The following is a 13,850-nucleotide window of genomic DNA, read 5'->3' on the forward strand; positions in this document are numbered from 1 at the left end:
AATGAAGTTTCATTGTCATAATATTTATGTGTCCATTTTTTTAAAGAGAGAGAATTTTTTAATATTTATTTATTTATTTATTTATTTATTTTTAGTTTTCGGTGGACACAACATCTTTATTTTTTATTTTTATGTGGTGCTGAGGATCAAACCCAGCGCCCCACTTATGCCAGACCAGCGCACTACCGCTTGAGCCACATCCCCAGCCCCTATGTGTCTATTTTTGTATTTACTCATTTGTTCATGGGCTGCTGTGGAGTATGCCCTTGAACGAGGACTCTCACATCCCAGGCTCATGGTAGAATGGTCTCTCTAGCATGGCCCATGTATGTTAGTCATGAGCTCAACACCCATGATTGAGCAACTGCTGAAGGCCAGGTCTGTCCTGGGCAGTGTCCATCATGAGGTTAACCCTGGTGGAGCAACGACAATGAGAGGTGAGTGGAATTGACCTGTTCATTTAATAAACAGAAGGCAAAGGTGGACTGCAAACCCCACACAGCAGAACAGTAAGGAGACCAGAGGAGTCCGGGTCCAGCGGGAGCATTGGGATTTTAAGAAGCCTGTGCAGGGTAGGCCTCCTTGAGAAGGAGAGAGCTGACCAAAGACAGGACTTCAGTTTGTTACGTGGAATAAACTGACACTTTGAGACCCAACAGAGACTCACAGGCCAATTGAGCAAGCTAAGCATGATTCAGGAGCGGATCAAGTGCAGGACCGCTCTGTGAAACATGCCATGGGTCTTGATGACAAAACATGCATCAGTAACCTCACTTACCAGGCAGACCTATGTAAGTGACATCGAGATGCATCACTGTTTTCTTTTTCTAATTAATTAATTATCTCTTTTTAGGAAAAGCAGAATCGAGATGAGGCCCGACAACCACAGCGCCAACACTGACTTCATCCTCCTGGGACTCTTCTCCTCTTCCCACTCCAGTCTGGTCTTCTTCTCCTTCCTGTTTGGCCTTTTCATTGTGACCCTAACAGAAAACGCCCTCATGATCCTGCTCATCCACAGGGACCCGCGCCTCCACACCCCCATGTATTTCCTGCTCAGCCACCTGTCCTTCATGGACATCCTGCACGTTTCCAACATCGTTCCCAAGGTGATCGCCGACTTCCTGTCAGGCCGCAGAGCTATTTCCTTTGCAGGCTGTGGGATCCAGGTATTCCTGTCCCTCACGCTGCTGGGTGGTGAGTGCCTCCTCCTGGCTGCCATGTCTTGTGACCGCTATGTGGCCATCTGCCACCCCCTGCGCTACCCAGTGATCATGAGCGAGAGGGTCAGTGTGCTCATGGCTGCAGGGTGCTGGCTGGTTGGGACCCTCAACGCCATGGTGCACACAGGGCTGGTACTGCACTTACCCTTCTGTCGCTCTAGAGTGATTGATCACTATTTCTGTGAAATTCCTGCCATGTTGAAGCTGTCCTGTGCAGACACCTCAAGCTATGAACGAGGGGTTGATGTGAGCGCCATCCTATTTCTGCTGATCCCTCTCTCCATGATCTGTGCATCTTATGTGCAAATTCTTCTCACTGTCCTCAGGATGAAGTCATCAGAGGCCCGGAAGAAGTCCTATTCCACCTGTTCCTTCCACATGGTTGTGGTCATAATGTACTATGGGCCCTTTATTTTCACATATATGAGACCCAAGTCATACCACACTCCAGGCCAGGATAAGTTCTTGGCTATATTCTACACCATTGTCACGCCCACGCTCAACCCTGTCATCTACAGCTTCCGGAACAAAGATGTCTTGACGGCCATGAAAAACGTGCTCAGAAGTAGCTTCCCATATAGAAAATGAATAGGAAAAATGATGAACCTCTGTGTACCTTTACTTCTATATTTCACAATTAGAGGACATCTATTATTATTTTCTCTGGGAAGAAACTAAAGCTTCTATCCCTTTAAGTGTGGAAAGAAATGCATGTTCAAAACACTAATAATAACACCTATGCAGCATGTTTTGCTCTTCAATCCATACCTAGCCTGTGTCTCCTTCTGTGCTGTATATAATCATCCAGGTACCTGCAGGAAGTGAAAGACATCCAACATCTCTAGGCCCTGCTTCCAAACTTCAGAAATACCTTATAAATTACACTCATGTACACACCATTTAAGAAACATGAACCTATGTGTGTCTCTATTTTTATGAAACTGAGTAAAGTTACATTTCAAAACTTTACAAATCTACAAAGAATGTGAAATTCTCAGAATTTAATTATGTGGTTTGCATTGACATCTTTGTTTGCTGAGTTGAGATATTCAAATGTGTACTGACACACCCATACTTGCTCTGATTGTAATAAAATAGAGTTATTTTTGCTAGAATTAAGATTACATATTCTTTTAAAACATCCAGAATGTTGTGCTCACTTCGGCAGCACATATACTAAAGTTGGAACGATACAGAGAAGATTAGCCTGGCCTTTGCACAAGGATGACAGGAAAATTCGTGAAGCATTCCATATTTTTAGATATGCAAAATTGTGGTATATGTGTGTAATAAGAATTATAATGCAGGGGCTGGTGTTGTGGCTCATTGGTAGAGTGCTTGCCTAGCATGTGTGAGGCACTGGGATCGATTCTCAGCATCACATATAAATAAATAAAGGTCCACCAATAACTAATAAAATGTTTTTTAAAAATAAAGAATTATAATGCAAAAAAAGTACATGTATAAAGACATGAATTGGTGTGAACATACTTTATATACAAGATATGAAAATCATGTTCTATATGTGTAATAAGAATTGTAATGCATTCCGCTGTCATGTATTTAAACAAAATCAATTTAAAAAAATCCAAATGTTGTTTCATTTCACATATACATAGTTTCATGTTTTACAAGTGGTTCTAGAAATTTATTCTAAAATTATTTTAAAGAAGAAATGTTTATTAAGATTTCATTTAATTAAAAAGAATTAATTTTAATAATTTACAGCAAAACCTAGAAAAGCCACACTTTTTGAGGCAAATGTTCAAGTACATTTTATTATATTGAGCTCAGAAGTCAATATTAAATAAATACTATAAAGCATTTAAGCAAATGTGAAGATGTATAAATGGGTGAAAAGTTGTCAATTTTTCTTTCACAATTGGAAATTTTAAAACAATAAGAATAAATATTAGCAAATTTTGGTAAATTTGATATAATAAAATGTAGATAAGTATAAAACAGGCTACCAAGTTTTAAAACAAGCAATCTGGCAATAAGCATTAAGGACCTTTATTAGATTATTTTTGTTTTCAATCATATTTATAATGAGGTTGACATAGAAATATAATAAACAGTGGTCATATATTAATAAAAAATTTTCTGCCTGAAAGTCTGGGATTTTCTTACTTGCCTTCATTCCTAGAATTTTGTATTATTCCTCAAGGGCTCTGATGGTTTATTTCACTAGACTCTTAAGAGAAAATTTGCAGCAGGATATAGGTATAGCAAAGGGTTGCCAGAGTTCCAGCTTCACAGAGATGCTTATTTCAAAAGCAGTGTGTCATGCAATGTACACTCTTAAAACTTCTTTTAACTCCTCACAGTAACATCCAGGTGGAGTCCCATAGCATGCAGTTGGGGTTGGGAAGGCCGGAATACCTGAGTATGTCAGCAGGGGAAGGCTACCCCCAGCTAGCAGCTCTGAGGGCAGCCTCAAATATGGGGGTCAGAGTTGGGAGATTTTTCAAAAGTCTCATCAACCTACAAGCTTCCTGAAAACAACACTCAAGGCTAACAGACTTAGTTTCCCAACTGAGATATAGAAACAGAAAAGGCTGCACTGAGTTTGAGGGGAGATAAAACACCTAAAAAAATGGTATGTGGAAAAAAGTTGTATTTATATGAAAAGAATTTTTTAAAAGCATGGTCCAATCTGGACAGGATTGTAAGGAATACATAAAAAATACAAATGGTACTTGTGATATTTTAAGATTAAACATAAACCTAGGGTCATCTACATAGATAATAACCAGTGAATTTAAACCATTTAGTATTCCATAAGCAGCAAAGAGACATTCTCTGACAACTTCTTCTATAAGTAGAAAAAAAGAAAATTCATAATTAGAAGGAAATCAAGCAACATTTCCGTTCATTTAGAGAGCTTAGTCCAAGAATCGGGGTGTGAACGTCTAGAGCGTTCGGGTCCCTGGGTAAGGGTCACGAAATAACCGGGACACAGGGGATGCAGAGCCAAGGCAGCAATCACAACTGCATGCTGAAGTTTATTTGCAAGTTCCTTTTATACACTTCTTCTAACAAAGCAAGCAATTCTTCAATAACACTTTACCCACATTGTCCAAATATCATGCCTCAGCAGATACACAGAGCTAGATTCAAATTGTTCCTGTTTGTTTGATAAGTACCCTCCTAAAGTTCTTTGTAGACATTATCTACTCCTCTGAGGATGCATTTGTTTCTTCAGAATGTACTGTTCCCAGGATAAGTATGCAGGAAGCTTCTTCCTCTTGGCCAAACCATGCAGAACTTGTGCCTTGCGATAAGGGGAAGAGAACTTTTCCTCCTCCTAACTGAGGTTTGCCTCAGCTGACCTAAATCACAGCCACAGCTCTTGCAAAAAGTCAGGCCTGAGGGAGCTAAACTCTGCACACTTAAACCCCAACATCGGGGGTTGTTCCATCTGTCCAATGAAAATCAGTATGGTTACTCTCCCTTGATAGGGTCTCTTTGGCTTTTTTCACCTGGTTTCTCTGAACTGGTAGAACTGCACTCCTTAGTCAACTATTTCAGCAGAGAGCTGTATGTTTTACTTTGCACACACCAGCTTTTTCCACCAAACTCTTCTTGTGTGTATCTGTGCATGTGTATTTGTGTATTCAATTCCTTTTATAAAACAAAACAAAACAAAATACAATGAAACACAGAAGAGAATGTTATACAAAAATCAAAATTAATATTTAAATATAAGGAAAAACTGACAGATTCTTTCCACATTTTAGGTATGTTTCCAAGGGCACTGCTGCAAAATTTATTGAGCAAAAAATCCATTTCATAAATTCCTAACTTGTATTTGACTCAACAAAGATTTGTATACTGAAACTACACCACCAAAAAACCTGGTAATCAGTGTTCCATGATGCTTTGGCCACAGAGGCGGTGGGAGGTCCCCTGACACACGAAGGTTAGAGTGCTCTCCCCGCTGGAGGGGGAGACTCCCCTCTACCCTGGGTGCATTGGGGTGAACCTACCCCCCACACACACCCAGGTTCCAAAGGTCTCCCTGCTGGAGGAGGAAGTCCCCTCTACCCTGGGTGCAGTGGGGGGGAGCTCCCACACACACACCCAGGTTCCAGGGGTCTCCCCTCTGGAGGGGGGACTCCCTATACCCTGGATGCAGTGGGGGGGGGGGAGCTCCCCACGACACCCATGTTCTAGAGGTATCCTCCCTGCTGGAGGAGGAAGTCCTTTCTACCCTGGGTGCCAAGGTGTACAGAGCTCTCCCCTGACACACAGGTTGAAGGGGTCTCCCCCTCCAGGGGGGAGTCCCCTCTCCCCTGGGTGCAATGGTGTACAGAGTTGCCTCCCCACACCTAGGTTCGACGTGTCTCCCTCATGGAGTGGGGAGTCCCCTCTCCTCTGGGTGCTATGTTGTACAGAACTCCCCACCCCCCCCAAACACCCAGATTTGAGCGGTTTGCTCACTAAAAGGGGGAGTCCCCTCTCCCCTGGGTGCTATGTTGTACAGAGCTCCCCCGTCACACACACAGGTTTGAGGGGTCTCCCTCCTGGAGGGGGGAGTCCCCTCTCCCCTCTCCCCTGTGAAGCGGGGAGTCCCTATACCCTGGGTGTGGTGGGGGGGGGAGCTTCCCCCCCAAGAAACCCAGATTCTAGGGGTATCCCCCCTGGAAGAGGGGAGTCCCCTCTCCCCTGGGTGCCATGTTGTACAAAGCTCCCCCAAAAAACCTAGGTTTGAGGGGTCTCCCTCCTGGAGGGGAGGACCCCTCTTACCTGGGTGCTATGGTGTACCTAGTTCCCCCCAGCCCAAAACTCAGGTTCAAGGGGTCTTCCCCCTAGAGTAGAGAGTCCTCTCTCCCCTGGGTGCGATGGTGTGCAGAGCTCCCCACCCCCCATCACCCAGGTTCAAGGGGTCTCCCCCCTGGAGGATGAGTCCCCTCTTCCCTGGATGCGATGGTATACAGATCTCCACCCCCACACCCAGGTTCGAGGAGTCTCCCCCATGGAGGGGGGACTCTCCTCTCCCCTGGGTGTTGAGGTGTGCAGAGCTCCCCCCCCACACACAACACCCAGGTTAGAGAGGTATTCCCCCCTGGAGGAGGGTATCCCCTCTATCTGAGTGTTAAGGTGTGCAGAGTTCCCCACAACACCCAGGTTAGAGGGATCTCCCCCCTGGAGGGGGGATTCCCCTCTACCCTGGGTGAGGTGCTGAGATCCCTCCCACACACACCCGGGTTATAGAGGTCTCCCCGCTGGAGGAAGGATGCCCCTCTACCCTGGGTGCGGGGGGGAAAGCTCCCCCTCATTACTCAGGGTAGAGATGTCTCCCCCCCCAGGAGGGGAGAGTCCCCCCTACCCTGGGTGCAATGGTATACAGAGCTCACCCCCTACACCAAGGTTCAAGGGGTCTCCCACTGCAGGGGGGAGTCTCCGATCCCCCAGGTGCTGGGGGGGGGTGCTCCACCCCGACACCCAGGTCCGAGGGGTCTCCCCCCTCTGGAGGAACAAAACATAATTATCAAAACATAATTAATATATAAAATGATGGTATATTTTTTAATTATACATACAATTTTTATGTTCAAATATTGTTAAAAAGAAGTTGCTGAACGGAAAATAAATTCCACGTTACATATTTTATTAGTTCTAGTATCTAGACTATATAAGGAACTCTAATGAGTCAATATAAAATGACAGTGTCCACTGTTTTTTTGTTTTGTTTTGTTAGAGGGATCTCCCCCCTGGAGGGGGGATTCCCCTCTATATGTCTGGGGGTTTTTGTTTTGTTTTGTTTTGTTTTTTAATTGTGCCTCCTGAGGATGATTTTCAACTTGCTAATTTTTAACCTTTTGTCCCAATCAGGGGGACGATCATAGAGGAAGGCTGCCCCTGCCATGAATCAGGACACACTTCCTGTAGTTTTTTTTTTGTTGTTGTTGTTTTGTTTTTGTTTTTGTTTTTTTGTTTTTTTCTGGGGTTGAGAGGAGGGCTTCTGGAGAATGAATTCAGGGGCATCAACCACTGAGCCACTTCCTCAGGGCTATTTTGTAATTTATTTGTAGAAAGGGCCTTAATGAGTCCTGCAGTGTTACTTTAACTCACCTGTTTGCCCAAGGTTATTGATATGTCCTGCGTAAATACCCAGTACTTCTGAAGCCTGGGGAATCTGAGGTTCTGTCTCCACTCCCGGCTCAGGTGACACATTTTGAGGCTAACAGAATGCTGGGGGAACAGTGCTGCTGTGTGATCTTGCAGGAGCCCGACAGGGGGCGCCCTGACCACATACTTCACACTTCTCCTTAATTCAAGGAGGAATGAAGTAGTCTGAATCTCATTTACGCTTTCCCTGCAAGTGAAATAACAGAACAACTCCAAAGTTGTAGAGGGCAAATTCTAGTATCATGTTCAACTATAGCATCAACTCATTATAAAAATTAAATATTTACGTCTCTCATCAGAATAAGAGGAGCTGAGTAAGGGCTGTCAGGAGTGAGGGATGAGGATATCTGCTCTTTTTGTAAGCTTCCTGGAATCCCAGAAAGAGGCTGGCCAGTTTTCCTGTCCCATCAGAGCTAGCGGGACTCATTGGACCCAGCATCACCCAGCTGCTGAGGAAAAGGGTGCACCTGACCTTGGGTGAGGAGGTTCATTCACTAACAGGGCTATGGCCTGCAGGATAGGAGGCCACCCAGGACGCTGGGTCTCCGCAGGGTCTCCTTCAAACACTAGGCCAGGCTTTTCACCTCCATTTTTCTTTGTTCTCAAGCTCTCCTCATTTAACAGTGCCCGCATGTGACCCAGGTATGTGAAATATGGTCCCAAGCATCACATGCAAACAAGGGAAGGAGGCCACAGAATCATTTAGCTTGGGAAAGCAGGAGGCCTGAGACTGAAGCTTTCCAGGTCATTCTGACCTAGCCCAAGATAGAAGACAGCCCCGGGAAGAGGTCTCCTCAGCCAGAGCAGCACAGCCACAGGTATGCTGCCACCTCCTCCTCTGACTTCCTCCATTGTTTCCCTTAATGATCTATAAACCCAGATGATTAGGATACAGATTCAAGAGCACACATTCTAGGTGGACAGAATTTCCTTCTTCTGTGGATCATCCTCAATTTGACTTAGATAAAGTCTGTGTTTCCACATCCACTGTGCCTTGTCCAAACTCCATGTGTGGATGATGACAGCATTGTCCCCTTCACACAGGAAGAAAACCAAGCCTCTGGTGAGACACACTTATCACAGGGGCAAGGCATCCTGGGAGCCAGGATCCCAATCCAGCTATCTGATTCCTTGAGCCCATGTGTAGTCTGAGCTTCACCCAGACCAAGGCAGCCCACCCCAGGCCCTCTACTTTTCACTTTAAAACTAGGCTAACAGGATTCCTCTGGGTGCTTGTCCAGCCAGGCATCCAAGATGGACAGGATGGCACTTTGGGTGGGCAGCAGAGTCTCAGTCCTCTCCTTCCATTTCAAATCTCCCTCCTGTGAAACCCTTGTGTCTAGGCTGTTGGCTGCCCTTGGCTGCCAGAGAACAGGTCCCCCTAAACCCCCAAGCCCTTTGTGGCTGTCCTGACCATGGATAAGATGTTCATTCAGCAAGGCTACCTAACAGCTTTCTGGGTCCTACTCTGGCTCTTCTAGAAGGCCAGAGCCCAAGACTGCATGCACTCACACACCCAGGAAGGAGATCTGGGGCAGACTTGGGACCAAATTGCTCATGATGTTTTCTCTTCTGAGTCTCAGGTTCTGGTAAAATGTGAGGGTGGAGGACTTAGGCAAGCCTGGAATTGTCACTTTCCTGGAAATGGGTCTAGCAGGGGTCTGTGTAAAGCCCCAGATCACCTCTGCAACTCAGTTGGTCTAGGAACCAATATCCAGTCAAAGATCTTTATGTCTCATTTCCCTTACAGGAGCAGCCTCCAGAACTAGGCCTTCTCATGGGGAAATGATGTGGCATGTCTGTCATTCTGTCATTGCATCCCCACCTGCCATCCTCATGGCAGCCCACTCTCCTGTGCAGACATCTGGCCCTCTTACATGTCCCAAAGTTAGCTTGTGTTTTAAGCAGATTCCAGAATGTTCATCTTGGTAAGAATGTGTAAGGATGCTACAGGGTGCCTCCATATCTAGGGGAGGCCCTGAGGGTGAACTGTATGACACTGTGTGGACACTAAGCAGCTTTTGTGTCTGCTGGACCCTCGTTTGTGTTCCTACAACATCTAACCAAACCAAACACAGAATAACTTAATTCTAAACTCTAATTGATCTCAGACTAAGGACTTTCCATCTTATTAATAAAATATTTTGTTTTGAGCCAGGTGTGGTGGCGATGTGTGTAATCTTCAGTCACTTCGGAGGCTGAGGCGGGAGGATCAAGAGTTCAAAGGCAGCCTCAGCAAATGTGAAGTGCTAAGTAACTCAGTGAGACCCTGTCTGTAAATAAAATATAAAATAGGGCTGCGTATATGGCTCAGTGGTCAAGGGCCCCTGAATTCAATCCCTGGTACACACACCCCCGTCCCCATTCTTCTAATGGTCAGAATTACAGCCTCTGGGACAGAAACCCCTGTGCTGCTTCTTTGCTAGCAAACTTTTTTTTCCCTTTTTTCTCAACTCTGTGCCCTCATTATTGGATTGGCATTAGGAAAAAAAAATGGGGCATTCAGTAACACCTTAAACTCATGTTTCCATGCCTCATGGATGTTATTTATCAGTAAATATTTGGCTTTGAAATATTTTGCCTGATGTTAGTAGAGGTACTACAGTACAGCTCACTCCTGTTGGCTGTCTGCATGGTGTATGATTCACATCCTTTTGTTTTCAAACTCTTTATATATTTGCTTACAAACAGTGACCCCTGTAGATAGCATAGAATTGGACCATGTTTTCATTCTGTCTGATGACCTCTACCTTTCAATAGGATTGTTCTGTCAATTCACATTTTAATGTTTCTGTTAATGTGGATTCGTATCTGCCCTTTTACATTTTTCTATTTTCTTATGTCATTTTTATTCCTCTATCCATCTTCATTGTGTGTGATTGTGTTTTACTGGGGATTGAACCCAGGGGTGCTCTAACACTGAACTATATTTCCTGCCCCTTTTAAAACTTTATTTTGAGAGAGGGTGAGGCTAAATTGCTGAGGATGGCCTAGAATTTTTGATCCTCCTGGCATGGTTTGAATCACAATACAAGGCTACTGATCTTTTTTATGTTTTGTTTTGGTTTTGTTTGCTAATGAAGAATTTCTTCCGTGATTTTTTTCCAGTTTTATATGTATTGGCCTAGAGATGAGTTATCATGCGTGAGAAATATGCTCACTCGTCCAAAACTCAAAAATGGCTTTGTTATAGACCCAGAGAAACGGAGATAACATAAAGACCTCCTTCAAACCTCCATTCTTGCAATCAAGTCAGAAAAATTTCAGGTGAGTCCCCCAGTAGGCATGAGCTTATTGAAGGGACAGGAAAAGGGAAAGGGGAGCCTCTCAAGGGAGAGAACAGGTCCTCTCACAAAGGAGAGGGTCAGTGTGCCTCTCCTGCATTCCAGTTTTATTGGGGTTTCAGGGAAGTTTCCAGAGACTCCTGCTCAGGTCTACCTCTTGACCTCTGACTGACCACAGGGTGATATCAGACTTTTAAGTCCCCACTGTCATTGCAAGTCTATGTCACCTTGAGCCATGCTGAGCTGTTCTAATTGGATTCTTAACCAAATAATTATTCTTATCTTCCAAAACCTGGCCTGTGAAAAGGGTCACAAAAGTCTTCCTGCAAAGTAACTCGGGTTCTTCTTAGGGTATTCCTTGCCTGCACTGCTCCTACAGATAACAGGTAGTTTGCTGAATAATGTGACTTATCTTGTCCACTTAAGCCAGGCAGAGTTGCAGGTAAATTGCTTTTAGGCAAAGAAAGCATGTGGGGCCAGCACAGTGAACCCATTTTATAGAATTATTCTCTTAATATTGTGTTCCTATCATTGTCATTTCTCTGTCTCCTAAAAGATTGAGAGACAAAGGTACAGAGAAAGCACAGCTTTTACTGATGGACTTGCAAGATTGAATGTATGAGGGAGCAGACACACAGAGAGTAGTATGGCCAGCATTTTATCATCAGGAGCCCAAGGCCCCCCTAACCCCCAGTTCCTCACTGGGTAAGTATTATGGCGTGTGCCATCTTCCGGATCATCACCTGGGTTTTGCTATCTCCCATAGGATCATTTAAAGAAATATGATGCTGGGCAGTGTGGTACACACCTGTAATTCCAGTGGTTTGGGAGGCTGAGGCAGGAGGACTGCAAGTTCAAAGCGAGTCTCGGCAACTTAGTGTGGCCCTAAGCAACTTAGCAAGATCCTGTATCGAAATTGAAAAAAATAAAAATAAAAAGAGCTGGAAATCTGGCTCAGTGTTTAAGCCCCCCTTAGTTAAATCCCTGGAATCAAAAAAATAGATATATGTATATTAAAAAATATATAATTAGTTGTACCCACTTCCCTTGTTCTCTTGTAGCAGGAAAGCCTTCTTGGATTGAATGCATCTTGGCATGTAGAGAGTTTTACTTTACCTAAATTAACAGATATTTCTATTTCTGTTGGTCAGGCTAAACCCATCCCCTACCTCCTGTGGGTCAAGGAGGGTTCAGGTACATGGAATCTGAATCTGCCACATCAACAGGCTGTGGTACTATGCTTATATCTTTGAATTCTGCTCTATTTCCCCTCAGGCTGTCTTTCTTACATCCCAATTTTACATTTAAGGCTAAATGCTGTGTTCTGAAAATGGATCCCTGGACTTTTTATATCTCATACCATGTGTGTCTCATCAAAATCATCCACACGTTCATACTAAGAATGCCAGCTAAAATATCCTACATAGCTCTATTTCCTTCTTCACATAAATCCTGTTCTATATTCCATTTTCATATTATTCTTTTATATGTCATATCTGTAAAATTACAGATTAAACAGTAACTTGCTGAAAGAGTTATTGCATTATGTAATCTTATGTCTTTTGAAGAAGTTAAAGGGAGACCAATGATATAATTAGGATTTGTGTGTGTATGTTTGTGTGTATGTGTGTGTGCTGGGGATTGAACTCAGGGGCACTCAGCCACTGAATCAATCCCCTGCTCTATTTTCTATTTTACTAAGAGACAGGTTCTTACTAACTTGCTTAAGACTTCTCTTTTGCTGATGCTGGTTTTGAACTAGCAATCCTCCTGCCTCAGCATCTGTACCCACTGGGATTACAGGTGTGTGCCACCATGCCCAGCCTAATCATGTGTCATTTTCTTCATTTGATCAATAATAGATTGGAGTCCCTATCGGGAGTCATTTTCTCAAACCCATTATATTTATGCTCCTGCGCACTTTCTTTGTACCACTATAAAAAGGGTGTTGAGGATATAGCTCAGTGATAAAGTGCCCCTGCCATGGATTCCATCCCTAGCACAAGGTAAAGAGAAAAAAGCATCTGGAGGTCAGATCTCAGCCCTGGCAGGTAAGTGGCCACTGTTCCATACTTGTGGGAATATGATCTTTATATATTAGCCCCCCAGCCCTCCGTCCATAGTTGATAATGTTAGGCAGAATGAATTTAGGCCAGTGTGCAGGATGTGAAAGACTTCACAAAGTCCAAGTTAAAAGCAAAGAAGAAAATTTTATTTACTTTCCAAGAAGGATAAGATGGACGATACCACAGGCCATATTGGCCTGAGTGGTAAATGTTTGGGATTTATATCCAAGATTTATAAGTAGAGCTGAGCAGGGTTTTTGTTTCTTTATGGTGTAACTAGCAATTGAAACCCAGGAAGCTGAGAGCACTGGGTCAGCATCTGGGGGTCAATTGCTTTCTGGGCAGGAGAGGTTGGGCATGTGGCTTTTCTTGAAAATGTTGATGCCTCTGAACACTTTACATGGAAACACACAGGGACGGGACTCCTCCTGAGAGACAAAGTGACCTCAGTCTATGCAATGGAGTGACATGAGTCAAGGGGGCAAATGAGCATGAGCTCACATATATCTTAGGAGACCCACAGGTGCCTGAAGCCACAGATAATACCAAATCCTACAGTTTTTTGTACACATACCTGCCTATGATCACCTTTTGTATAAAACCTCAAAGTCCTTGTCACCCCTGAAGCCAGGTTTAAGGATAGGGTTCCCTTGTCTTTCTGTTGTAGCTGCACTGATCACTGTCCCTTTCCTGCTTTTCATCATGACCTTTTCTGCTTGGTTTTGGAGTAAACAGCTGACCTGACCTGTGGGATCACCAGAGTCATGTCTCTGCCTAGGACTCCCTAATAGTAGAATGTAGAATATCTACACCCATTTTATATCCGCCCCCCAGAGGATTGCCGGCCTGCCTTCCTTTTTTATTTTATTTTTATTCATTTTACTGAACTACAAAGCCAACCCCAATTGCTTCCTTTCGTAGCTCAGGCTGCCTCCTCAAAAGAGCAGAGGCCAGGAGGGGATGAGAATTATTAAACTAATTGTCAAATTGTTCTCATTTTTTGATATCATGTGATATATATGCTTTTTTTTTAAAGAGAGAGAGAGAGAAAATTTTTTAATATTTATTTTTTAGTTTTCAGTGGACACAACATCTTTATTTTATTTTTATGTGTTGCTGAGGATCGAACCCAGCGCCCCGCG

General features: G+C 43.9%; 1 protein-coding gene and 1 non-coding gene across 2 annotated transcripts; both read left to right on the plus strand.

Annotated features, from left to right (window-relative positions):
• Positions 1-752: 752 nt before the first annotated feature.
• LOC107147950 (olfactory receptor 2AJ1-like) lies at positions 753-2,531 on the plus strand. The gene has a single exon (XM_015492544.2). The coding sequence runs from the start codon at positions 870-872 to the stop codon at positions 1,809-1,811; it is 942 nt and encodes a 313-aa protein (XP_015348030.2). The 5' UTR covers positions 753-869; the 3' UTR covers positions 1,812-2,531.
• Positions 2,376-2,482, plus strand: LOC125610882. Its single transcript, XR_007340931.1, has one exon. It is a non-coding gene; the product is annotated as a U6 spliceosomal RNA (small nuclear RNA).
• Positions 2,532-13,850: the final 11,319 nt, after the last annotated feature.

The sequence above is a fragment of the Marmota marmota genome, unplaced genomic scaffold, assembly GCF_001458135.2.
Source record: "Marmota marmota marmota unplaced genomic scaffold, marMar, whole genome shotgun sequence".
In the NCBI taxonomy this organism is placed as follows: domain Eukaryota; kingdom Metazoa; phylum Chordata; class Mammalia; order Rodentia; family Sciuridae; genus Marmota; species Marmota marmota.

Excerpts from the sequence above, each read along its gene's own strand:
- LOC107147950 (XM_015492544.2), top strand. The coding sequence starts at position 870 with ATGAGGCCCGACAACCACAGCGCCAACACTGACTTCATCCTCCTGGGA.